A 26991-nucleotide genomic window follows, 5' to 3' on the forward strand; every position below is an offset into this window, starting at 1 on the left:
AAGGAAGGAGCGGTCATGCGACTATAAAAAGGGAGTCAGATGAGAAGGGGTCAGAGCTTACTTGGGAGATACATGATGCATGTTCTCTGTTTGTAACCTCTCCAGAATTCTGTAATAAAACTGTTTGTTTCACTTCAGTCTGATCTACTCGTCTCATTTATTTTGCATCAACGAACACGCAGGACTGGTTTCGTCCACACTCTCTATTTCTCTATTTATCTATTTCTTTTTCTCAGTAAGGGCTTCTTGGCTGCTACACATCTTTTCAGACCCATAGCGCTGAGTCGTCTTCTCACAGTGGAAGGATGGACAGAAACACCTGTGGATGTTTTCAGATCTGAAGCAGCTTAATTTTCTCTTGTCTCTCAAAAGATGAAAGCTTCAAGTACTGTTCATCAGATGGTGACAGTTTTTTCTACCAGGACTTGCACAGCTGTTAGGACCCCATATTTCTTCAAACTTTCTGAAAAATTGATCATTTGTACTTAATGGTCATTTTGAATGGAAATGAACCCCTTAAATGACCAGGGCCTGTCATGGGATTTTGAGTGTGAAAGATATGAAGTGTTGTTTATGACTTTTGCAAACTACTGTATGCAGTTTTTCCTTGGCAATAACTGTCTTGGTTTAATTTATTAATTCATAATTAATAACTAAGCTAGGGACTCAAGAGGTTAGAGGCTGCCTTTAAAGCGATTTACCTCAATTGCACATCAGCTGGGTGTAACATAAATAGGTACTTGCTCAGTGAGGAAGTGACCACACTCATTAGCATAGCGTTCAGAGCGATTGAGACGGCCAGACTGCATGGTTTCTTAGTAAAGTGTCGATGACGGGGCTGTGGTCTGTTCCGGCCCACAGGTGTATTAGAGATGGAAGTGGATCATCTGTCCTCCAGCAGTACTCCGAACACGACCTCCCTACTGGGGAATGACTTGGCCCCTAACGTTCTTCCTCTGTTTGCGATATGTTGTGGTTTTTTGCATTTTTAATTAATAGTGTTTTTAAATCACTTTGTCAGCAGATTGCTCTGACTGCATGCTCCACCATTCCTGGCCTTGATATCATGATAAAATGAACTGATTGTTAACAAGATGAAAGTGTGCTAGTAACAAGACCTGCTGCCATGCTTCTCACCAACATATGGAGCAATGGGAGCTGGTTCCCAGCAGCGTCGCAGCTTATGTTACGTTTAAGCAGTGTTTCTCAGTTCTCCAGCTGTCGGTGAAAATCAGGTTATGCTGTGTCACTACACACAGGAAACGGCTGCATATCAAATCCCCTCTGTTTTGCTTGTAAACATGAACAGCATGGGGTTTTTTACAGACTAGTTGAATATTCATTCCCGACTTCCTCTCCTGTGGAGATCTGAATGCACATGACTCAATCTCATTAGCCCTAATACTCTTGCCACTGGCTCACATTTGCTTTGGCAGTCTGTAATTTTTTAAGTTGAAATAAGCTCATTAGGTGTCTATGCTCAAATACACAGTGGCCTAAAAAGTATTCGGACACTTTAACCATGGGTAAACTATAGGTTGGTTGATGTAATGTTTAATAAAATCAGAAATATTTCACATAAAAAAACACTTAACATCAGACTGATGGTAAACCCTTTGTGTGGAGACGTATTCCAATCAGACTATACTAAGGTATCCGTAAAGCCTGAAAGGGGAAACCTCAATGTCTACGGTGGTGGCCTTAGGGTTATTGATGAGACCATGAACTGACCAGTGTAAAAAACCTTGAATGTGAACCTGCAGAAGTATGCAAAGACACTGCTCAAACAACAATTAATAATACACCAGCTGACTTTAGAGAGAACAGATCTGAAATTGTAATACTTTTAAGCATATTCAAATATTAGTAAGAAAAGTAATTGATATGTCAGCCATTTGTATTTCATTCTTCTTTCTGTTTCTGGGATAAATTTCATTCTGTTAAATTTCATTGGATCAAAAGAATCTCCTTTTCCTTGCAGTTCCATAGAGAACTCAACATGGTATTTTGTCACCTGATACTTTTTACACCCACTCAAGTGCTTTTTGCTAAATCATTGCTTCCCAAACTGGTCCTCAGGGACTCCCAGATGGTTCACATCTTTCACACCCACAACACAAAAATATGGAGCATCTAGGACAGGTTTTAGGAGTGACTTAGCAAAAAGCACTTTTCTACTATTCTCCTATTTCTGTTTCAGTGATTACTTCAGTTAAGTAGCATTACTTTTACCTGAGAAAGTCTTTAGACTACTTTACCCACCCCTGCATGTTTGTGATGTGGTCCATTCACCTCTATATAGCACAATACTTCATATGAGCTGGTGTGGAGAAAGCAGTTGGTAGGATTACTCTCAACTGCTGGGTACTTTCCAGCTACCCACTTTGGTTTAGAAAAGAGTGTTTGAACTTTTCTGAAAATGTTACCAAAGATGGTAATTTTTTTTCTAGAATCATTTCCAGGATACAAGCTGCCGAGTTATTTGTATGCAGTAAATCGGGAAATGTAGTTTGAATCATGAACGTTTATGATTAATCATGAAAATTCTTTTGTGTATCAGGTGAGACCCCTTAAAATCACAGGATTATGACATACTAAGGCTCTTTATTCAGTGTGTAATAAAGCTTTGAGCCTGCCGGTGGGCCCTGGTCATTTAAGCTGTTAAACATTTCTACTGCCATTTAAAAAAAAAAAAACTAATGTGTGATGAATGTGTGACTTACATTCTTGTTCCTAGTCTATTAAAATGTAGTTTGTGACACCAACGAAATGAAAACCTCCATTTTTGGCTTTGTTACATTACATCCTCAATGAGCATGATAATTAAATAAAAAAAGAGTTGAAATTACAGACATGTTCTTTAGTTTCCAGGAATCAGTAAGCCTTCTCTGAAGGCCTGGAAGGCCCCGGGGGATTCCCTCTGCGGTATAGCATGCTGGGGTGTGATCTAGTGCGGGTTTGAATTGAGTTAAGGTGGTCTGGTTTAACAGATAGCAGTGATTAGTTAATTCTGTGACACCTCAGCGTCACTGCTGTACTGAGAATTATCCACCAAACAAAAATATCCGGTCAACAGCATCCTGTGGGCAGCACCTGAGACCACTGATGAAGGACTAGAGGATGACCAACATGAACTGTGCGGCACCAGATGAGTTATCATCTCTGATAGTGTTCAAAAACTCCAGCAGTACTGCTGTGTCTGATCTACTCGTACCAGCACAACACACATTAACACACCACCACCACATCAGTGTTACTGCAGTGCTGAGAATGATCCACCACCCAAAAAGTACCTGCTCTGTGAGGGTCCATGGGGGTCCTGATCACTGAAAGACAGGGTAAAAGGTGACTAACAAAGAATGCAGAGAAACAGATGGACTACAGCCTGTAATTGTAGAACTACAAAGTGCACCTACAGTATCTCACAAAAGTGAGTACACCCCTCACATTTCTGCAAATATGTTATATCTTTTCATGGAACAACACTATAGAAAGCTTATATAGCAGTAGAGATTTACTGTCCTCTGAAAATAATTCGACACATAGCCATTAATGTCTAAATAACTGGCAACACAAGTGAATACACCTCACAGTAAACATGTCCAAATTGTGCTCAAGGTGTCAATATTTTGTGTGACCACCATTATTATCTAGTACTACCTTAACCCTCTTGGGCATGGAATTCACCAGAGCTGCACAGGTTGCTACTGGAATCCTCTTCCATTCCTCCATGATGACATCACAGAGCTGGTGGATGTTAGACACCTTGTGTTCCTCCACTTTCCACTTGAGGATGTCCCACAGGTGCTCAGTTGGGTTTATGGTCTATGGTCTGAGCACTGACAGGCTGACCTCCTATTTCTTCAACCTCTGCACCAATGCTGGCAGCACTCATGCATCTATTTGTTGAAGCCAACCACTAGATATGACGCTGAACACGTGGACTCAACTTTTCTGGTTGACCCTGGCAAGGCCTGTTCCGAGTGGAACCTGTCCTGGAAAACCACTGTATGACCTTGGCCACTGTTCTATAGCTCAGTTTCAGGGTGTTAGCAATCTTCTTATAGCCTAGGCCATCTTTGTGGAGAGCAACAATTCTATTTCTCAAATCCACAGAGAGTTCTTTGCCATCAGGTGCTATGTTGAATATCCAGCAAATTGTACCCAAATCACCAAATTTAACAGCCCTGCTCCCCATTCACACCTGTGATTCACACTACACAATTGGGCACAATTTGTACATGTTCACTGTCAGGTGGACTCACTTGTGTTGCAAGCTGTTTAGACATTAATGGCTGTGTGTTGAGTCATTTTCAGAGGACAGTAAACCTATACTGCTGTACAAGCTGTTCACTGACTACTTTAAACTATATCCACATTTCATTTCTATAGTGTTGTTCCATGAAAAGATAGAATAAAATATTTGCAAAAATGTAATGGGTGCATTCACTTCTTTGAGATACTGTATATAGTAAGTGGAACTGATAAAGTGGACAACGAGCATAAAAACAAGGATTATATATATATATATATATATATATATATATATATATATATATATATTTCAGCATTAAAGGTGCTCTCAGATTACTCATGTCTAGAATATTCTAGAGTTCTTTTAATATTCTATTAATATTAATAATACATTGTGCTACAGTCCCCAGCATGCACTGCAACAAAATGTGCTCCGACTCCCCTTCCCCAACAACAGTCTATAGGACAGCGGTTACACTTCAATTCTACACAGTTGCACTCCAGTCATATACACAAAATATATCTCAGCTGCAGTTCAACCAATATAAACACTTAAGATCAGCTCAGCAGCTCAGAAACTGCGCCCAGGTCTTAATGAACTTAATGAACAGCACAGGAGGATGTCAGGTGTCTAGTTCAGGCAAACACGTGGGTTTAAACGACTGAGTTCCTGGGTCCATGCAATATTTCAAAGTCTACTACAAATGTCTGTATTTGCTGATGTTTTTGCATAATTTGAATAAACTTTGGCCAATTACGGTTACAGCACAACATTAATTAAAAATGAAATCATTTTTTTTCTGTGACCCACGGATTTGATGGGACTTTTAATATGGCCCCTTTACTGGTTGAGTTTGACACTCCTGCTCTAGACCTTTTTTGGATGGCCCTTTTTTACCCATGCATGATTGCATCACCTATTTTAAAATGTCTTCTGAACATTTAATAACATTTGTAGTCTGAAATTGCCCCTATGGCAACTTTTTGGAATGTGTTTCAGGCATCAATTTAAGAATTAATAGGTTTTTTGTTTGTTTGTTTTTTTTTTACAAAAAAACAATAAGGTTGACACAATAAAACATTAAATATCTTGTTTTGGCAGTACTTTCATTTAAAGACAGGTCACAATGGACTAACAAATCATTCTGTTTTTTATTTGCATTGCACACACTCTCCCATCTTCTTTTAGAATTGGGTTTGTGTATAGGTGCTTAACAGTGATTAAGTTGTGTCTGGATAACTTTCCCTACAGCAAGGAAAGTATCAGAGAGCGCAGATGTGTGGGTAAATGCTTTTGAACTGCTTGCTACAAATCCAGGTACAACAGCCATACAAAATCACATTATACAGCACATCCACATTTACCCAGACACAGCATGATGCAATACAGAGTAAACAGGGCAAAAAAGTCAGAAAAGGTTGTGTAAACATGGGTATTGTACAGTAGGTGCTTTGTGAACATTGCTATCTTTCAGAGTGCTGCACTGTTTAGCAAATGCATTTGTTTTCATGCCATTCATAATATAATGTATATATATATGTATATATATATATATACATTATATTATGAATGGCATGAAAACAAATGCATACAAAGTGGGAATGTGCCCAAACCATGATGAATCATGAAAATAATTTATACATCTGCAAATCCTTTTGTTTCCCGACTAAGAGCTACGAGAAGTGAAGGGTCTAAAGCGTGTTTATGGGTTTTAACCATCCAGGATGTTGTGACGTTGAGTGCTTACTTTGGAGAGAACTTAATGTATTCATAAGTTGTCCATAACACAGTTGATGATGCAGTCCTTATATATTAGGGCATTTTCCTAGTTCATTGTAAAAGCCTCCACAAATACATTTTACTGATGCAGATCCAGAAATGGATTAGAATCTTTTTCCTTCTGTGAATAAATGTACATGAATGGTATCAGGCACCTTCTTGGGTGAGTCTGGCCAAGTCTTGACGTGACCAGGTCAGAGTTACATCTGTCATTGTCAATAAAATACTTAAAGCATGACTTTAATATGGTGGCCCACAAACAGATCCAAAGCATTGCAAAATAAAAATAAGCTGCACACCCAGAAAACACATTTTAAAGAGTTTAAAGAATTTTACAAATGCATTGCAAGACATGCAATTCCAGAAAAAAAATGACAATACAATAGAAATTTTTCCATAGGACACTCAAAGGGGGGTCGAGCCATTAAATTTTTTAAATTCAATGCAACATAAATATTCACTGGTAAAAGTAAGTTAACTTTTATTTGCGCAGATCACTATCATTGTATCATAATGGGAATTGGGAAGCTTTAGTGTCCATTTCCATTGTGTTGTGGCTCACTTCCATTGTGTTGTGGCTCACTTCCATTGTGTTGTGGCTCACTTCCATTATGTTGTGGCTCACTTCCATTGTTTTGTGACTCACTTCCATTGTGTTGTGACTGGCTTTGCAGTGTTTCTGTAGTTGCATGTGTTTTCTGCAATTCCAGCTCGTATTTGAAATGTAGCTTAGATGTAGTCATGTTGATCATAGTGTTTTCTCAACTTGCATCGTGTCTATGTGTTTGCAACATGTTTTTCATTGTACTTTGCATTGGCTCAAGTCAACTTTTTATAAATTCATTTCATGAACTCAGAACATCATTAAACATTTTAACACTGCTGTTATATTTTTGAGCATTTTTAACTCCAGTTTTAGTTTATAGTGCCTTATGTATGTTCATGACGTCAGTGAGTATGAACCTCTTCAGCCAATGAGCTGATCCGTTTACCAACCACTTGATAGTAGTAATGCCAACCAATCAACATTCAGTAGCAGTAATGCTAACAAATCAGCTCTCAGTAGCAGTAATGCCAACCAATCAGCTCTCAGTAGCAATAATACTTACACTTACTTTTACCCTGAAGAACAGGGTAAAAGGGGGCTAACAAAGTATGCAGAGAAACAGATGGACTACAGTCTGTAATTGTAGAACTACAAAATGCACCTATAAAGTAAGTGGAGCTGTTAAAATGGACAATCAGCATAGAAACAAGGAGGTGGTCATAATGTTATGCCTGATCGATGTAGGTTCGCTGGGTCTTTAAGGTGCTTTCCTACAGCACCTTCCAGAATTATCAGCACCCATGGGAACAAGTAAGGCTATTAAAAAAGGCCTTTTTCGTTTATTTGCACAAATATGTGCTGAACACATGAAAGAAGCTTTCTGTGAGGTACAATTAATTGCAAAAAAAACCAAGTTCAACACATTTTGCATAATTTATCACATGACCTTTAGAAAACTCAAAGTAGTTGAATTTCGGCTCTGAACAGTGTGGTGGGATGCTCCTCTAGCAGCTTTGCATGTCAGAAGGCTGAAAAATGACTTCATAGTAGCAGCATGAGAGGCACTGAGGTAGGGAATCGTCCATATCATATCCACACCGTTACAGTGTAGGGTGATGTGTAGTGCTCACATGCTGAGTAGAGGCAATGTTTAGTGTAGCGAGGGAATGCCTGAATAAAATCCTCATGGGCAGCGGTTCTGTCAGCAGGGAAATGACCCGCATTTAAGGAGCCTGCAGCTCAGTGCTCATGCTGGCCGACACCCACTCTGATTCACAAGGGCACAGGGGCAGAGAGTAATATGGAATGAATGTGTGTTTAATGTGTATGTTTAAGGCAATGTGTTTAGCTTTCTGTGGGGACCTTATGGCATCAGAGTGATAAGATAACTTGGTCGTTATGAGGCTGCTTGTTCTAAAAAAGGGAGTACTTCTTTTTATTTACAAAGCCAAAGCTTTTCTTTGGAAAAAATAAGACATCAAATCAAATCTGTAAAATCACAGTAAATTACTCCCTACTCATTGCATTACTTTTACAGTAATTTACCATTTTAACAGTTACTAACAATAAAATAGCAACATTATCCTGTCACTGCTCACTTACCTGCACCACAAGATTACTCTGACGTGGTTACGTTCTGCTGCACGTTTAGATAAATAAACCGTAATGAAAATACAGTAAACTCAATCATTTACAGTAACTTTCCATATTGTCACTGTCTGAACAAAACCTCTTATCTTAAAATGGTAACTTTACAGATGAAGGAGAAAATGTTCTTAAATCATAATAGAACAAGTCAACAAGATCTTTCCAACTCATTTTTGACCATTTATGGCAATAAAGATCCAAGGTTTTTGAGTGACAGTGATGATATGAAAAAACAGATTTTTAATTTTAGCAGACTTGCAAATATGCAACATTGATAGTTGCCAACAGAGTTACACCATACAGAGAGGAATAGATGCTTGAACACTGAAAATAACGAGGCACTGAAATAGCTTCATTCAAATGTGTACATCATTTCCACACAGACACAGTGTATTAAATCAACACCACTTTGCTTAGTTTTGATAATACCTCCACTGATGTAATCTGTTTTATTTACATGCAAATGGGACAATGCATTTTTTTAGTGCAAGGAAAGCTGCACTTTTTTGTAAAAAGAAAAAAAAACTGAGGCAGGTGTAGCCCACCAGCATTACTCACAGAGAATACACTCAAATAGTTTTATACACTTGCTGTGAAAATAAACTAAAATAAATACACAATAAACAAAAAAAAACATTTTTTTAAATGTAACAATAAAAACTAATAGAAATAAATATACAGAAGTAAAGTCATTACAGATGTCTTCATCAGATATTTTCCACCAATATCAAGATTGAAAAAAAACTTCACACTCATGAGGCCCCTTGTGGCTTAGGTGGTCTTTACACCACACACAGCAAGAAGAAAAAAGATAGAGAGTGGAACTAAAACAGAGAGATCACAGACATAAATGGAAAGAGAGAGAGAGAGAGAGAGAAACATGATTGCTGAAGGAAATGGGTTTTGGAAGAGAGCTGTGAGCAGACACAAAGCAAAGTGACAGATTTGGGGGGTGGGGGGGTTGGGTTGGGGGGTGTACGGAGCATGATGCTGAAGACAGCTGGAGAAGGCTGGGGGGGTAATCATCCCCAGCTATAGTAGCCCCCACAGGGGAGAGGAGGAGTGCACACGCATGGCATATGAACTTTGATGATGAGGAGAGCGAGAAAAAAGGAGAGGAGGATGAGGATCGCGGAGTAGAGGCATCACTGTGGCCATGTGAGATTATGAAATAGGGAGAGAGAGACAGAGAGAGAGAGCGGAGATAACAAGATAGGGGAAAACGAGAAACAGAAAAAGAGAAGGAGAAGGAGAGAGGAGATAAAAGAAGGAGAGTGTGAGAGACAGACAGAGAATAAGACAAATATAGAGAAATTGAAAGGAGGGAGAGAAAGAAAGAGAGAGAGGGAAGAGAGAGAATCAGAGAGACATGAGAAGAACAAAGAGAAGGGAGGAGACACCATCAGATGAAACCATACAGAGAGGACAAACTGGGGGAGGAGTGTGGTAGTAAGCTGGCGAGTGAGAGAGAGAGAACACGATTGTGTGTAAAGAGAGAGAGAGAGTGAGAGAGAGTGGAGTGAGAGAAGGAGGGAAATCTCTGCTGGGAGCTGGAGCGCTGCTGAAGTTTTAAAGACCGCAGATGCACTGAAGTGTATCAGCTGCGCTGCGCACCAGCACGTGATGTGTGTATTCTCACTGGACACTGTGCGTGATGCCCCAGCTGACCCTGGACCTACCTCCACTTCAGTATTGGACTCTGGTCACACAGACACCTCACTGACCAATGGACACTACTCTGCCTTTCCATATGTTGGGAATTAAGAGGATACTTTCCATCAGCCGAGACATGCAGGTAAAGATACTGGCTCAGTTTATGAGTATATTGTTGCTGTCGAAAGAAAACCTTGTAACTCCATTTTTGTCATTTTTCAGTTCTTGACATAATTTAAAAATGTCTGTTTCATTATATGTGAAGGTTTTTTCCTTCTCCTGTAAACTTACCATTTTGTAGATATGAGGTTTTTACAGCAGCCATATCTAGTATGAGTTGGTCAAAATGTTTAAATCTAAATCTCATCTCTTTTAAATTTCAATTTATAGAGAAAATAAGAGCTGTGAATTTCTGTTGCTCAGCTAAAGATGCAGTGGAGTACATAAGCAAAGTGTTTGGAGTCTTATTTATAATTCCTTACTGAAATATCTTTGATATTTTTGTCATACAGCAATTTGTAAAAGACGCAGAAAACAGGATTAATCTTTGCAGTCATGTGGTTTCAGTTGTTTTTTGTCCTGAGATCTTAGTCTTTGAGATTAGCTAAGCCATTACTTAGCTTTAACAGTGAGTGAGTGTTTTTAAGTGTTATTACTGTTATCAATTACAATACATGTTCACCCATACCAGAGCTCGGTGCTTAAGAAGGTTGTGAAACGACGCATAACGGCATGTACACTCATAAAAACAAAGGTTCCATTTTTTTTTTGGCATGAACATAAACTTTTAATTGGAACCTAAAACTTTAAAAACGTTCTTCATGCTACCATATCTTATCTTTAAAAATGCCTCTTTAAAGAGCCATTCACCGGGTAGGAGCTTTAAGAAACCAAACATGGTGGTTCTATGGCATTGGCCCAGAAACCCATTTTTAAACCAAATTTAAATGGCTCATATCTTAGAAATCCATTTTTTTAAATAAAAGAGTTTTATTTAGTTTTATGTAGTATGTAAATATTGTTAAAGTCTCAAAATAAACCATTCACTCTGCTGTCCATATAAAAACAAATCAAAAACAGGCCATTAAAACGAACTGTTTTGATTATATCATGAAAAGCTACAGCAATTAGATATAGCCGCCTATTCAGCTTGCCGAAGTAGTCTCGCTATTCACACTGAAGTTATAAGGAGTGTTTCACCTCTGAGTGCTTTTTACCTGAGGCGTAATACAAGGCAGCCAATTTGAACAGAGATCATTTACATATATAATTCTTAAATGCACAGTAACAAAAATGGCCTGTTTAATTCTAAGGGACAATGGTCATGTGAAAATGAATTATGACTGTTTTGGGGCATTTAATACATCCTACATTTTAATATAACATCAGAGAAAGCAATTAAAACACAGCAAAATCATAGACTATGGGCTGCTTATACTAAGGGATAATGGGTGGCTGGAAAATTATCATGTAAATATGAATGATAGTTTTTGGTACAGATACCAACAAGAATGTTACGAATGGACCTCATGGAGAAAACTATAAGAGCCATGTAAAATAGAGGCCCTTTAAGATTGTAGAGGCGTTTGAGGGGATGAAAGTGCTAGAGGAGATAAAAGGATATATGGTTCAGCTGAGGAAGACTGAAGAAGAAGAAAGAGATCAGACCCACTGATCTCACGTGTAGGTCAGGAGAGTGATGGAACCCTAAGCTACAGAGGCTACAGCACCGGTTTCTCCATTATTCCAGATGACTATCTACTGTGGCACAGCCTGGCCGCAATGTCTTGACCTCGCCCCCAGCAGGCTGACCCCACCAACTCTGCTCCAGTGCCGTAGTCCTCGTCCACAGCATCCCCTACATATCTAGCCCACAATACCACCTATGCACTCAGCTCGAATTAGCCTACTGACTGTGAACTCGCTTTTCGCCCCATTCTGCAAGTGAGCCAGGCATAAAAAAGCTCTTTTCACCCTGGTTTCTATGTCTTATTTATTTTTTAAGATCTTCAGTCTTCACATGAGCATCACACAGAGTGGAGCGAAGGCTTGGACATAAATCAAGCTATTTATGGAAGTTCAAGCCACAAAATCTGTCTTGTTATTTTTGTGTGCATACAATATATGGCGAATAATTTGATGATATATACAGTACTGTGCAAAAGTCAGAGACCTTCATTTGTTTAACCTCCAGCCAAAACAGCCATTAAGTCGAAACCATTGAAAGAATACAATGGATACGAAATGGGACTCTTAACAACCATGCAAGACCCAGTAGACCACCAAAACTGTCCCCATCAGATCAATAGTACTTAAAGCTGAGAGAGCAGAAAATAAAGCTCCATTGTTGCACAGGTGTTTCTGTCCATCATTTCACTCTGAAAAGACAACTCCGTGCTATGGGTCTGAAAGGACATGTAGCTGTCAAGAAGCTGTTACTGAGTAAAGAAAATTTGGCAAACCAAACAAGGAAATGACTCGTGTTCTCAGAACAATAGGCTGACCACTCCAAAGCCCAAACCTCAGCATTAATGTGTTTGAGATTACTTGAATTGCAAGAAGCAGAAAGTGCAACCACTTTTTAAGTGAACATGCATGGAAAAATACCCTTGCAGGTTTCTTGGAGCTGAAATAAAGGCAAAGGGTGGACACAGTAAATCAACTGGACATTGTATTTATCAAGCCTTCTCCTAAATGTATGCTTTCTGGTTCTTTCTCACAGTAAACATTGACTTGTATATAATGTCTTGACTGGACATTAGAGAAACGCAGGGGGGTCTGCACAGTAAAAATGCAGACCACGTGTTAGGAGCGTGTTAGACGGGTTCATAAGACGTGGTCAGCCTCAGTCTCATTTTTTCTTTGACTGTCTTCTGCTCAGTACTTAAATCACTGCAATGAGAAAATGCACCCCCTCTCCCACCCACCCAGGCTTGGGACATGCACTTAGTAAATAGATTTAAATAAATTGTTTCATAAACAATTTGTGTCTGCTAATTCACAAAAGCAACCAGGGGAAGGAATCCATCTCTCTTATGAGACGATTATGATGGCACAGGCGTGATAAATAATGAATAGAATCCTTCATACACCACGTCCCTTCTGGCTTCATTAAAAACCTGCCCTACTTTTTGCTAAATGCATGTGTAATGAAAGATGTAGACCTTTTAGATGGAGAGAGACTGAGTAAGCGAGTGTGCATGCATGCGTGTGTGTGTGTGTGTTTGTGTTCGCCTAAGTCTAAAAGCGTTCAGCAAATTTCAGTGTGTGAAGAGAAGCCCTGCTGGGCTGCTGTCATAACTAGCAAGCAGCCCCAGCTGAGCTTCTACTTTAGCCCTTAATATTTAGCATGCTAGGCTTGAGTTAGCGCAGGGACAGCCTGAGTGTGAGAGTCCAGACAGGGCAGCTTCAGACTAGGGGAATGTGCTGTAATCAGACAGGGCCATGGCCTCACGCTGGCTGCCGAGAGTGAAGTAATGGCAGAGGCAGGAGTTAAGCTAATGAGACTGGTGAAGGAAGTAGAAACGCGCTTTTGCTATGCAGGTCAACACACATACACTCATTAGGCCGCTGCAAACATGTGTCGGCAGTTCCAAGAATCTTATTTATGCTCCCACATCATAATTAATGTCTTCACGCTGTAGTCGTTGCTACTTTGACAAGCTCTAATTAACTGACATTTAGCTAGCAGCAGTATGTTAGCTCCTCTTAAGGACAATCAGTGAGGAAGTTCAGTAATGGAATACAACCTCATCTCCGTCTACCAACCTCATCTCCTTCTTGCCCTCCTTCCCTTCTCTACCCCGCTATTACCCTTTGGCCTCCTTTAAGTCCTGACTATGTTTGTTCTATGTACCTCATCATTTGTAAGTCGCTTTGGATAAAAGCGTCTGCTAAATGTAATGTAATGTAATGTAATGTAACATTAGATATCATACACGCCAGCTACAGGGGGGCAAAAGCTATGGTAGTGAAACCTTTACCTCGTCAATCGTCCCAAGACACACACACACACACACACACACACACACACACACACACACACACCCCTGGATATGGAATTTCTGGGGCTGACACAATAGTTAATAACTGATAATACTTTACAATAAGTGTTAGGAAGGGTCTGCTAGAACAGTGCTCTCCCTCAGAAACCAGAGAATGAAGCGATAAACCTGCTCGGCAATCCTACTAAGTCCCAAGACAGAGAGAGCTCTCGATGCAATAATGAACAACACTCTCGTAGAGAGATGAGAGTTTTATTCACAAAGCACACAGAAGAAGGGGCAGTCCCCTCTTTATAAACACAGAGAGCCCGTCCCACGTGCACGCAGGCAGCCAGGAAGGGCCCGACCACATTCTAACATATGTCGTAACCTGCTGGTCCATACATGGAGTTGTTTTTCTCCATCTCTGGATGTGCTCAGTTCAACATCAAAATCCAGTAAGTCAAAAGTGCAAGTGGTTTGCAGAATAAAAGAGGAACAATAGTTATTAACAGCCTGTAAGTATGCACAAAGGGCAGACACCCTTGCACCCTCAGCAGTGTCTGATTTTATTAATACATGTTAGTCACCGGGGAAGAGACAGGCCAAAGGAAAGTTAACCCTTTCAATAAGCGAAAAATAACAAGTCAAGCAAAGTGATATATATATACATATATACATACACTACTGTGCGAAAGTCTTAGGCACCCAAGACACATTTTCAAAATCAATTTATTTGTGTAGTATGTGTTTATTTGCTGAGAAAAGTGTTACTATTTGAATAAACTAAATGTATAGAATATATATATATATGTGTGTGTGTGTGTGTGTGTGTGTGTGTGTGTGTGTGTGTGTGTGTGTGTGTGTTTGTGTGTGTGTGTGTGTGTGTGTGTGTGTGTGTGTATGTAAATAATCAGTGCTTCAGTAAATTGTGCTCATCATGTAATTGATGATATTAACAAGTCTCTGTGGCGGCTGAAGGTGTCAAGGAAAAATATGGACCCAAGAAATTCTTGTTACTTTTTATTGTTTTTATGTTTATGTGAATTATGACTATGACTTTAAAAATTTGCTTAGATGCCTAAAACTTTATCAGTACTATATGTGACTTCACACAACGTTTGAATTACATCTGCTGAAAAACTGTAAAACTGTTAAAAATTAAGAACAGAGATATGGAATTAACTGACTACAACAACTAATAATGTTCCCAATGACAAGGCTAAAACAAAGGTCCATGTAGCTACCCATGTAGCTAAAGGCTAATACAAATATACTATAAAAGAACTCCCCCCTGCTGCGACTTTGCACGTCGCCCCCTACTTTAAAGGACTGAAGATAAATTAATGGAAAAACAAAAACATGAAGATGATTCGCACAAAGGAACGTAGTCTGCGAGTTCCTCTAGTTTTGACATTCAAAGGGAAGCTAAGACATTGATTTTGCCACAGCATAGCATAAAAGGAGATCTACACACAATGTAAAGGACAAGGGTATTTTAAAATTATGTCAAAAACTGAAAAAGCAACAAAAATGGAGATATAAGGTTTGCAATTGCATCTGCACTGAGTGCGTTTACATGCACTCAGTAATCAATAATTATAACCGTATTTCTGCAGTTATCTGATTATTTAAATGGTCGTGTAAACACCAAACTCCGATCTAGTTTCAAATAAGAAAAATTCAAATAAGAAATCTGAGAGCTGGATTTTAGCTCAGTAATCAGATCTCTCAGTGCATGTAAACTCTTACTGAGATTTCTTTCAGATCTCTCAGTTTGCAATGTTGTGAAAAAAGACTAGAAATAAGCAGCACCGACGCAAGACTCAGCAAAACAATTTTGGAGCAACGATGAGAGCAACTGCGTTCTCGACGAAATTAAGAATTTAAATATTCTTTATTTTGTAAGAATGTATGTTCATATTTTCAGGCATGAAGTTTGACTTTTACATTATGTTAACGTTATGTTACATTATGTTACATTAGTTTTACATTATGTTAACATTATGTTAATGTTCTTCTGTGAGCTTATTGGCTGGTTGCAAAGCAGAAATCCCTTTCTGCCCTGCCCTGACTTAGACTGCAGACCCAGAGTTTCCATTATCTGATTAATCGAGTGCATTTAAATGCATTGATCGGATTACTGACAAAATCTGATCTTCTGCATTTATCAGATTATGAATACACACTTATTGTCAGTAAAGCTTACTGTCAGTCAAACACTATGGTTGGGATATCGAGAAGGACTTTTAGTGCAGGGCATGTTTAAAAGAATGTGACAGAAAAGTCTAATTCCGAAGTTCTGAAACCCGAGCTCTGTGAGGTCACCAGCATGGCTGACCCTTGAAGGGGGGGCTATGTGGCATCCCATCACTGCCTGCACAGCCATAGAAGCTTGGGAGGCATGGCCATCCAAAGCAGCTCTGCAAAGGGCCTCTCGGGAGACGGCATTAGGAGAGACTTGAATTATTGTAGTTAAGCTATGGATGTTAGTTTAACACGCTTCCATATTATATGTGCTTTCTTGTTCTGGGGTGTAAAGTTACTCGGTGGGGTTAAGTGTGAACCATAGACACTTTTCTGCTATCCCACTGTTGATCAGGACTGAACGGAGGTTCTCCCTTGTTACCTTTTCAATAAAAGAGCATTTGCCTTTAAAACAATGTTTCATGTAAGTTCATGATGTCAGTGAGAGGGAACCGCTTCTGCCAATGAGTTGATGAGCTCACTAACCCATCAGCGCTCAGTAGATACAGTTCTAGTGTCTCAGCCCAAAACCTGTTAACTGCAGCAAGTTCTTGCAGTTATGTTTTTTGAAGTAATGGGAGAAATAGGAAGAGACCAGGATCCCCTTCAACCGGCTCTGGTCAGGTTATCGTTATAGTTATCGGCCATGATTTTAATAGCAGGGTGATAATAATAATTACATTTTTCATTTATCAGCAAATACCATATCGGTATTTCATGTGTCCCTGAAACACATCCCGTTTCTTGCACTTCATTCACTGTTCAGTGTGAATTCAGTGTGGTCTTTGCACAAAGGCAGCAGTAAAAACAGCCGCTCTTAAACCTGCCATGCAGGTTTTCTCCATGCACTCTAGTTAAGGGAAGAGGAGAGGAGAGGGAAATTTAGAGACAGGGGCCTGTGAGTCATTCCAGTAAACACAGAGATGATTTAACAAGCAAAGAATGAAAATGGATTGACTTGCTACCTGCATTTGAATGAGAATGCTCCACAGGGCTGGTTATTTGCTGTAGGAGATTATGGAGAGTAGGCTCAGACGGAGGATGACTGTCATCTATCAGTTGGCATGCGCACATGCATAACCACTGAAATCAGCTTATTTTCAACCATGACATGGTTTTTCAGTTAGTGGCAACATTTGCACGGTCATGGTCAAACTGAAGACGCAGCACTGTTTCAAAGGCCCATATCCTAAATAAGTCTTGTGTTTTATTTTTTCCACTGATGGTGTTTGAATAGTTTTATGTAGAGAGAAAAAACATCCTTCATTATGTAAATCAAGATAAAAATATTTTATTCTAAATTATTTGGACCATTTGGTCTGTTTATCATGAAAAGACAGCTTTCAAACAATGAAAAAAAAATGATTGAAAATATTGAGCTAAATATTTTTGATATGCTGTCAGCAATATGCAAATTATCTCTATACTGATTGGCTGTACCATATTGTGCTGCATTCAGAAAATGGCCTTGCTGCCACACTTCTTGTAACTTAAATGGAAGGGGCTGAAGTCCATATAGGCAAATATACATTGCTGGGCAAAAAGTCTGTTTAAAAAAAATCTGTTCATTTGTGTATGTAATGTGTCCATCCTTTGCCTTTTACATCTTCCAGTCTCTTTTTGGAACACTTGCTTTCTCAGACGTTGGTTGCACTTTCTGTTTCTCACCATCCAAATAATCCCAATCACATTCAGTGATGCTGAGTCTTGTTTTCCATCTATTTTCTTTGCTCTGTAAAGGTTACTTGACAACTGCACATTACACACATACAATTGCCATTTTAACTAGAAATTAAATAAATGCAGGGCAGGTCTTTTACACAGTACTGTATGTGTAAAAACAGGGCATCAAGCCTACTTGCATAGAGGACTCTCATACCTAAATGCATATTTTTTTTCCTCTCTCTGTGCTGTTTGACAGGGTTGCCATAAATCTGAGCAAACAGGCCACAGCAGCAGATACATTTAGGACCTTCCAGCACCTTTATCCCCATTGGAGGGTCCAATACTGCAGCATGGATGCAGTGGTGGCTAACCTCAGCGTGCCCTGGGGGACAGGGGTGCTAATGGGCCTCACGGACACTCCTAATCAGACAGTGACTGGAACTCCAGGGCCAGGCCGTTCTCTAGCACCTCTCTGCACCGTGTGCTGCTGTGGAATGCTCAACCGCACCCTGGCTGTGGTGTTCATGGTCAGCCTGGCCTTTGCCATTGTTGTGGGCAACGTGGTCACGCTCACGGTCTTCATGCAGACGCGCCAGTCCCGCACACCACAGGGCTACCTCAAAGGTATCCTGAAAGATTTGCATGCAGTGCTTGCCCACATTTAAAGAGAGCTTTCAGTACAGCTTGGTGTCCATAAGAGGGCAGTGTGTAGTACATTTGGGTAAAATTGGGTACAATGATTGCAAACACAGCCTCATATTATCTAAATATATCCTATTAATCAAACACTATATAAATGGACAAAAAGCAGACAGAAGTCAGGCTTTATGTCTTCACTAGGTGCTGCTATAATTTTTTTATATGATCCACACACTTAAAAATTATGATTCTTGCATGGTTAAATGGTTCTGTGCACCATGAAAGAATTATTCAGACTGATAGAGAATGCGCTGTAGATGGTTCTGTATAGAACCATTTGAAAAAGGTTCTATTTGGCACCAAAAAGGGTTTTTCTATTGTTACAACGTCTGGCTTGTTGCACTAGAAGAACTTTTTTGTGCTACATGGAACCTTTTCAAATAAGTTCAATATAGAACCATCTACAGGACATTTTTCATCAGTGTAAAGAACACTTTCATGATGCAAAAAACCCTTTAATCATGCAAAATGTTCTTTGAGTGTTCAGGGTTCTATATAGAACCAATTTATTTACTAAAGAACCCTTAAAGCACCATCATTTTTATGCTTTTGTCCATTTGTTTAGATACTGGTATGTCATGCAGTGTCAGAAACCACATAAGCAAGTTGAAGTTACTTACCTCAATTTGAGGTAAATAGGTGATGAGGGTCAATCCGCTGTGGTGGCAAATGATATCCGACAAGTTCGAAGCCATGAAAATGAGCTCTAAAGGTTGATGTCTGTTGATATAAGCAGATCTCTTCTAGAGTTTTTAGATCCACAAGGCTAAGAAGTAATAAGTAAAGCCTACAGTTCATAGCAACATTTATCATCATCATACAAACTGCACACCAATGTTTTCCACCAGTTTGTGTGATGCTATACAGGTGGACCTAAGCTTAAATTACCTCTTATGGACGTGGATCTACTGCAAAACTGAAGAAGCAAACTTTGGCCACCAATCATATCTTGACTTTGGGGAAGCTAATGGGAAAAATGTATACATTGATTTTTGACAAAGCATTGCTTTAAGACAATTCTCCTCCCTGGGAACTCATGATATCATTTAACGTTCCACTTGATGAGCTGTTTTGTCCACAACAGCGGGACCAGTGATGCAATACAAAGCCTAACAAGATAAAGGAAGCACTTAGTGACAATTCATATTTACCATTTGAGACATCCCAGAAATGGCCTACATAAGGAATTTAAACAAACTGCTGAAGCTGCCAATGTATCATTTATACTTATATTTTTTCTATTATATATATATATGTATATGTATGTATATCTGTATCTGTGTTTTCTAGTGTCTCTGGCTGTAGCAGACATGATGGTTGGAGTCTTGGTGGTGCCTTTCTCTGTCTACACTGAGATATCCCTCATGGTGACGAGCACTCCTCCTGTGTGGTACCAGGGTGGATCGGCAGTGACAGCAGGAGGGATGTCTAGCTTCTGGCAGCCCTGCATGCTGATTGGCCCTGTTTTCGCTGGCTGTACCTTCGTATCAATCAGCACCATCTTCCTAATGACGGTGGAGCGCAGCGTGGCCATCTTGCGGCCACTCCACAAGGACACTCTGGTAACGCGGCGGCGGACTCTGCTCCTCATCCTCATTTCCTGGGCAGGCAGCTTCCTGCTGGCCATGGCACCGCTCATCCTGAGCAAGAGTTTCACCCTGGAGTACAACGAGTGCAGCCGCATGTGCAACTATGTCCCTCTGCTGGTCGGCCTGCAGCTGCCAGCCGACTCCAACATCATGCTACTCTTCCCTGCCTTCGACTTCACCCTTCTAGGTGGCACCCTTGCCGTCAACATCATGTCCTTTACCAGCATCCGCCGCTACACACGCAAACGCAAGCTGCTCTCAGAGGGCAGCCTGGGCCTGGAGGCCGGAGGGGCCGGTGGCTGCCCCCATAGACCCTCCTTCTCAGACATCAAGGCGGCCAAAACCATCAGCATCCTCACCTTTGCCTTCACTGCCTCCTTCTCGCCCATCGCCGTCTTCGTGCTGGGCAATGTGGTGGGCTACACCTGGTGCAACTTCTCCTTCTTCGCCTTCTGGATCCTGACGGGAAACAGCTGCTGCAACGTAATCATCTACAGCGTGAGGGACCAGCGCTTCAGGAAAGGGGTGATGCTGTTGTTTCACAAAGACCGCTCACCCCCGCACTCTGAAAAGAGCTGAGCTGAGGTGCTCAGGCAAGAAAGTCAAGCACTGCCAGCCTCTCCTCCGTTTCAGACTTCTTACCTTCTGCTCACGAGATTGGCGCTGTTTTTTTCAGGAATTTCAACAGAGGGCTTTCTAAAAAAAAAAAAAGCTTGCACTTCAGGGACCAAAACCAAACCAACTCCAGGGATTGTGGCCAGATTCTTTTGTTTTTTCACTTGACAGAGAACAATTGTCTATAGCTTTGTTATTATTTATTAAAACTCAATTGTTGTCATGTCATCTATCATGACCACAATATTTGTTAGTCTCAGAGGCTCCATTAAAAAATACATTCTGCACTTTATTCTGACATTTAGGGGTGGTTTTCAGGACACAGATTAAGCCTAATGCTAAACTTAATAATGCTGTAAATGCAATGCAGCATTTTTTAAATATGTATCCAATGAAAAACATGTATCTCCTTTTTTTGCGATTTTCACTTTTCTGCATCATTTGAGCTAAGCAGCTGTCATTTAAATTGTGTGAAGATTTCAAGATGACCAATAGAAATGCTTCAAAATTGCTTAGAATAAAAGCTCTTTCCATTACCTTGCATTGAAAGTAGAGAACATTGTTACCCTCTCCTGTAAAGTTATTATTTTGGACATACTTGTTTTTCTTTGGACAGTGACAATATATTGGCTAATTTTTGTTTTTAATGCTTATTTCATAAAAGCATATTTAGCAGCACTCCAGGAACAAAAATGTTAGTTGCCGTCAAGAAGTAAATAAATGAGCAAGTGATTATATGAATCTTTAGCACTGGAGCAGACATCAGAGACTGCCCTTCATTTATTTGGTTTCCAGTCAAAATTGTTCCAGTCAAGTTGTTCATTTTCAAGGGTATATATATATATATATATACACACACACACACACACACACACACACACACACACACACACACACACACACACATATATGCGCAAGTCAAACAAAGAAGCTGCAGGCATCCCATGTCCAATGGAATGACCACCATAGAGTCCTCAACATCACTGAATGTGTTCAGAGTAACTGGATTGTGAGAAGCAGAAAATGCAACCAACTTCTAAGATCGAACTTTGGAGGTGTGGATAAATATCTGAAAGCAAGTCTACAGAAAAGAATGGAAGCTGTAACAAAGACAAAGGACAAATGAAATACTAAAAAATATGATTTTATATTCAGCTGTTGAGGCTTCCATGTGATTTTCTCTTAACTATATATTTTTGCTTATTTCCTGATACTAAAAAATGAATCATGTAGCTGTTTTGACTGGACATGAAATAAATGAAGGGTGCTCTCTGACTTTTATATAGTACTATATGCAGATGGCTAACTAGCCTTGCAGCTCTACCAAACAATGTAATGCTTAAGCCAAAACTAAAGCCAAGCCAAAAGACCCACCCATTCATGTCCTCTCTTTCTTGATTCACCACACACAACCCAGGTCATAACAGGTCTTAGAAGGCTTTCAGATTCTTTAACTATCTCAGGTTGCATCATGGCTTCCTAGTCAATCCTCTAGAAGAAGCCTGTAAAGTGCTTAGACAAATGTGTTGAGAGTTGGAGCAGAATGCGCTGGACGATGGTCTTCAAGAGTTGAACTGGGAATGTCTGGCCGGTGACAAAATCAAATTTTGAAAAATCAACTTTTCAACAAATTATATTGGTAATATTTTCTATGAATGTCATGTTTGTAAGCATCTATAAACACATCTATAACATGTTATAATGCATTCATAAGGCATTATAAACATGACTTTAAATATTTATAAAATGAATTACACTGAATTACACTTTATAGCCATGTTTATTATACATTATGAATAAATAGTGGTAATAACATGTCATACTGTCAGTGCCAAAGAAGTCAGGCCCAGCTTGCAGAGCATAAAGGAAAGAAAAATATGAAGTTACCAGTATATTTTCCCTTTTGGTTTGGTATTCTAGGATGTTTTATACTGCTGGCTTTCAACCTTGTCCAGAAAACCACCCCTTAATAGTTTTTATGGGACTTTTTTCTTTGTTTTTGAAGGTAGCATGAAGTTTTTGTTTTTTGTACCGTATGATTTTTGTATGATCATTATTTTTTATGAAATTATTTTTATCCTCTCAATAGTAGTAGAAGTATGTGTGTTTTTATCTATAGAGATGAACTATTTTCTAATCCTGAAGATCAGCCGCACTTTTCCAGGTGCCGTTGCCAGGAGAGAAAAGATACAGCTGCCTTATTACACAGTAGGTCTTTGACTATTCACCACCAGTGCAACCAAACTACTTTCCCTTCAATCAGTGTTCCATGCATCTCATTTATCAGTGTTCCAACTGTCAGTCATCAACATCCAGGACAATTTCCTTTGGGATTAGTGTGTCATGGAAATGGAAGCATTCAACTGAAAAAAGGCCAAATAGTCCATTCAAAATTGGTTCAGGTTCCCCCCTTGTCAACTCTCCCGTAAATCTGACTGTGTGAATCCACGTATTAGTAAGTTTTTATATTGAGCTGTAATTATAAAACATAAGAAAAGATGAAATATTTCAAAATGTCTGAATGTCAATAAAATGAGATTGCTAAAATGATGTACTGTCATGAAATTGTAAAAGGCATCACACCAATTTACACTTCTATCTAAACCCATATCTAGCACCAGGTTCTGTCATGTTCTCTGAACAGGACTAAAAGGTTTGGCTATTGTTGTGAATATCTGGTCCAAGTGGTCCATACTCAGAACACTGTAATGTACTTTATTAGTGTTGCATCATTCATGGGATGATGACCTCCATTTTTTAAATAAACATGAGCATTTCAAGCATTTTTTTCCCTCAGTGTGCAGTCCCTGACCATAATGCCTTGAGACAGGCCTGGGCATCTCACAGTCCACTGCTTAATTATTCAATAACTAGTCTCAGCAATAGAACCACCTACAGTATCTGTGGTTATTTTTGACTCCCTCAAGATTAAACTTGAACTGTGGGCTTCAAATGTATGTAAGAGCATTACACTGCAGGTGTGCACGGTCATCCACGTGTTAGAGATATCAAACAATACAGTATGCAAATGTTTTAACACCCTCAATCAAACGACATGTTTTGTTGATTGTATAAGTGAAAATAAATTAACCACATCTTCTATGGGGAACTCCACAAATGACCAGAGGTGTACTTTGACTAGGATTGTTCAAACATTGTCTACATAACTGTACTACATTTAGTTCCTTAAAGATATTCATATAAATGGAATTTTACAGTAAATTTCAATACACAATTTCCATTTAAATATAAAATGTGCCATTCATTTTGCACAGGCTGCGTTTTATGTTTCATTTTTTTCCCCCCAATACATTTAATTCAGCAAATAAACAGTAATTGAGCATTATAATGTGCAGAAGTGTGTTCTCTGTAGAGGATATTTTAACTTCTTTTCACTTAAAAAAAATCAACAAAACGAAGTTTTAACCAAGCGTGCGCAAACTTTTGCATACTGCTGCACAGTGTGTAATGCATGGTTCATTAATTTGAAATAATACGGGAATGTTGAAATCCTTAATTTAGGTTGAAAAGTTCTCATTCTGTCCTACCATCTTTTAGGTCCCCCATCTGGTGCCTTGAAATGACTTCTACAAAACTTTAAACTGATATCACATTTTAAACAAGAAGCAAAATAAGCAAATATTTTGTTTATGTCTTTTCATTTTGGCCAGATTGTCATTTTTTAACACACAAATTAGAACAAAGTCTGAACTGCAAACTCAAACATGTCTGAATGTAAACTGAAAGAATATACAATGTATATTCCGCTCACCCCCACCCTCTAAAGGCGTTGTTAAACATCAAATGAACGAACGCCGCACACTGCTGCCCTCTAAAGGCGCTGTTAACAAACATCAAATAAACAAACATTACTCACTGCTGTCCTCTTAAGGCGTTGTTAAACATCAAATGAACAAACGCCGCACACTGCTGCCCTCTAAAGGCGCTGTTAACATGTTCTAATAATATGTTCATGTTCTAAAACAAATAAATAGCAAATAAATAGAAATTGCACACAAAAATTAGCAGGAAGATGCTCTATTTGTCCACTTTGTTCATTTATTTTGACTTAAAAAAATAAACAGAATATGTCATTTGACAAGGGGTGTTCAAACATTGGCATTTGACTAAAGTACCATTTTTCTTTTGGCAGAGAACAAGACCATGCTTACAATAACAATAACTTCCCATCAGATTTAGATCATAACAAAATGTCTTAGCTTCTACTTCCAAAAATAAACTTAGTATCAATTGAAAGTTTGGAACATATGTTATTGACATGTGATGTAAGTTAGAATCAAATTTTAATATAAAGAGAAAACGAATGAAAATATTGGCATGTTTTCTTCTTTCAATACATGCAGCCTACTGATTTATTCTATATGCATGACATGTAGTCATGACACCGCCAGACTTGCCCCCCAGCCCCTTTCAACATATCATCTTCATCTAATCATGCAGTGAGTCAGAGAGAGGTGTATGTAGGAGGGAACCTTTGCTGTCTTTGTTCTGTCCCTCCCATTCACTTAGCATTCATCTCCTGCTGAGACACACTGCCCAATGCTGAGGTTACCACAGCATGGAAACGGCACTTTCCAACTCAAATCAAGCCAAGCGTTGTTAAGGCGTTGAACTAAAGGAGCAGGTAAGCAGACAGATTTAGATAAATTACTTCACATTAAGAAGCCAAACTGATCAAACATGGGGAGAATGATGTCAGTGGACTGAGGACACAATGGTGCAGTCACAGGTTCACGTTTTTAAGGAGTTCACAGGTACAGTGAAAATGCAGTACCAATGTGTGCCTGTCGACCTGAAAACACTGACTTTAATGGTCTTATGAATCTACATGTGCACTCATTTTCAGTCACTTATAAGTACACCTGCTTTTATCACCTTCTTTCTATCAGCTCCTATCCTAACTATATAGGTGCACTTTGTAGTTGTACAATTACAGTCCATCTGTTTCTCTGCATACTTTTGTTAGCCCCCTTTTACCCTGTTCACAGCGCAGGTACTATTTGGGTGTTGGATTATTCTCAACACTGCAGTGACACTGATGTGGTGGTGTTGTGTTAGTGTCTGTTGTGCTGGTCTGAGTGGAACTACAAAGTGCGCGTTTATTAGAAGTGGAGCTGATAAAATGGACAATGAGTGTAGAAACAAGGAGGTGGTCATAAAGTTATGCCTGATCAGTGTATGACCTGCAATGACAGCCTATAGGTCATGCATTTCTCTACAGATTTTGTTACCCCCTTTCACTCTGTTCTTCAATAGCCAGGACCCCCACAGGACCACCACAGAGCAGTCATTGTTTGGGTGGTGGATGATTCTCAGCACTGCAGTGACACTGACATGGTGGTGGTCGTGGCATGTTAGTATGAGTGGATCAGACACATCAGTGCTGGAGTTTTTATTTTTTTTATGACATTCCATCTAAATCCATAGGCAATAATATGGAGATGGTCCCCACTTTGCAGCTGTAACAGCTTCCACTCCTCTGGGAAGCTTTCTACAAAATTTTGTCAGGTGAGACACTGATGTTGGACGAGAGGGCCTGGCTCACAATCTTCATTCTATTTTATCCCAAAGGTGTTTGATGGGGTTGAGGTCAGAGCTATGTGAGGGTCAGTCAAGTTCTTCCACACCAGACTCACCCAGCCATGCCTTTATGGACCATGTTTTACGCACTGGGGCTCAATCATGTTGGAACGGGAAGGGGCCATCACCAAACTGTTCCCCTAAAGTAAGAAGCATGAAACTGTCCAAAATGTTTTGGTCTGCTTAAGCATTAAGATTACCCTTTACAGGAACTAAGGGGCCTAGTCCAACCCCTGAAAAACAACCCCATAGCATTATCCCTCTGCTACCAAACTCCACACTTGGCACAGGCAGTTAACGTTCTCCTGGCATTCATCAAACCCAGACTCATCCATCATACTGCCAGAGAGAGAAGCGTGATTCATCTCTCCATAGAATGTGTTTCCACTGCTACAGAATCCAGTGGTGGCATGCTATACACCACTCCCCTCACCCCATAAGACAGACTTATGTAGGTAGTGAAATTTGGTATTGAATAATACAGGAGCTTTTTGATACTGTCTGATATTGAAGTCAATCTGTTTGTATAAAAAAGTACTGAATTTTAACCCCCAGCCTTAGTTACAGTGTTTAGAGTTTGCAAAGTGGATGAACAGTGGCTGGACTACAGGAGAGCTTGCCACATCTTACCTCTTTCAACCATACAGAGCAAAAAACAGCCTATAATGTCAGTAACAAAAGTGTTTGTTTTTATATGTACGGTTGTAACAC

The 26991-nt window shown here is 39.5% G+C and overlaps 1 protein-coding gene across 1 annotated transcript; it reads left to right on the top strand.

The window, feature by feature from the left end:
* Positions 1-9564: 9564 nt before the first annotated feature.
* On the top strand, positions 9565-21503 carry LOC108435886 (trace amine-associated receptor 9-like). Its single transcript, XM_017712012.2, has 3 exons — positions 9565-10023; positions 18033-18400; positions 19766-21503. The coding sequence occupies exons 2-3, from the start codon at positions 18127-18129 to the stop codon at positions 20641-20643; spliced, it is 1152 nt and encodes a 383-aa protein (XP_017567501.1). The 5' UTR covers positions 9565-10023; positions 18033-18126; the 3' UTR covers positions 20644-21503.
* Positions 21504-26991: the final 5488 nt, after the last annotated feature.

Source organism: Pygocentrus nattereri, chromosome 15 (assembly GCF_015220715.1).
Source record: "Pygocentrus nattereri isolate fPygNat1 chromosome 15, fPygNat1.pri, whole genome shotgun sequence".
Lineage (NCBI taxonomy): Eukaryota > Metazoa > Chordata > Actinopteri > Characiformes > Serrasalmidae > Pygocentrus > Pygocentrus nattereri.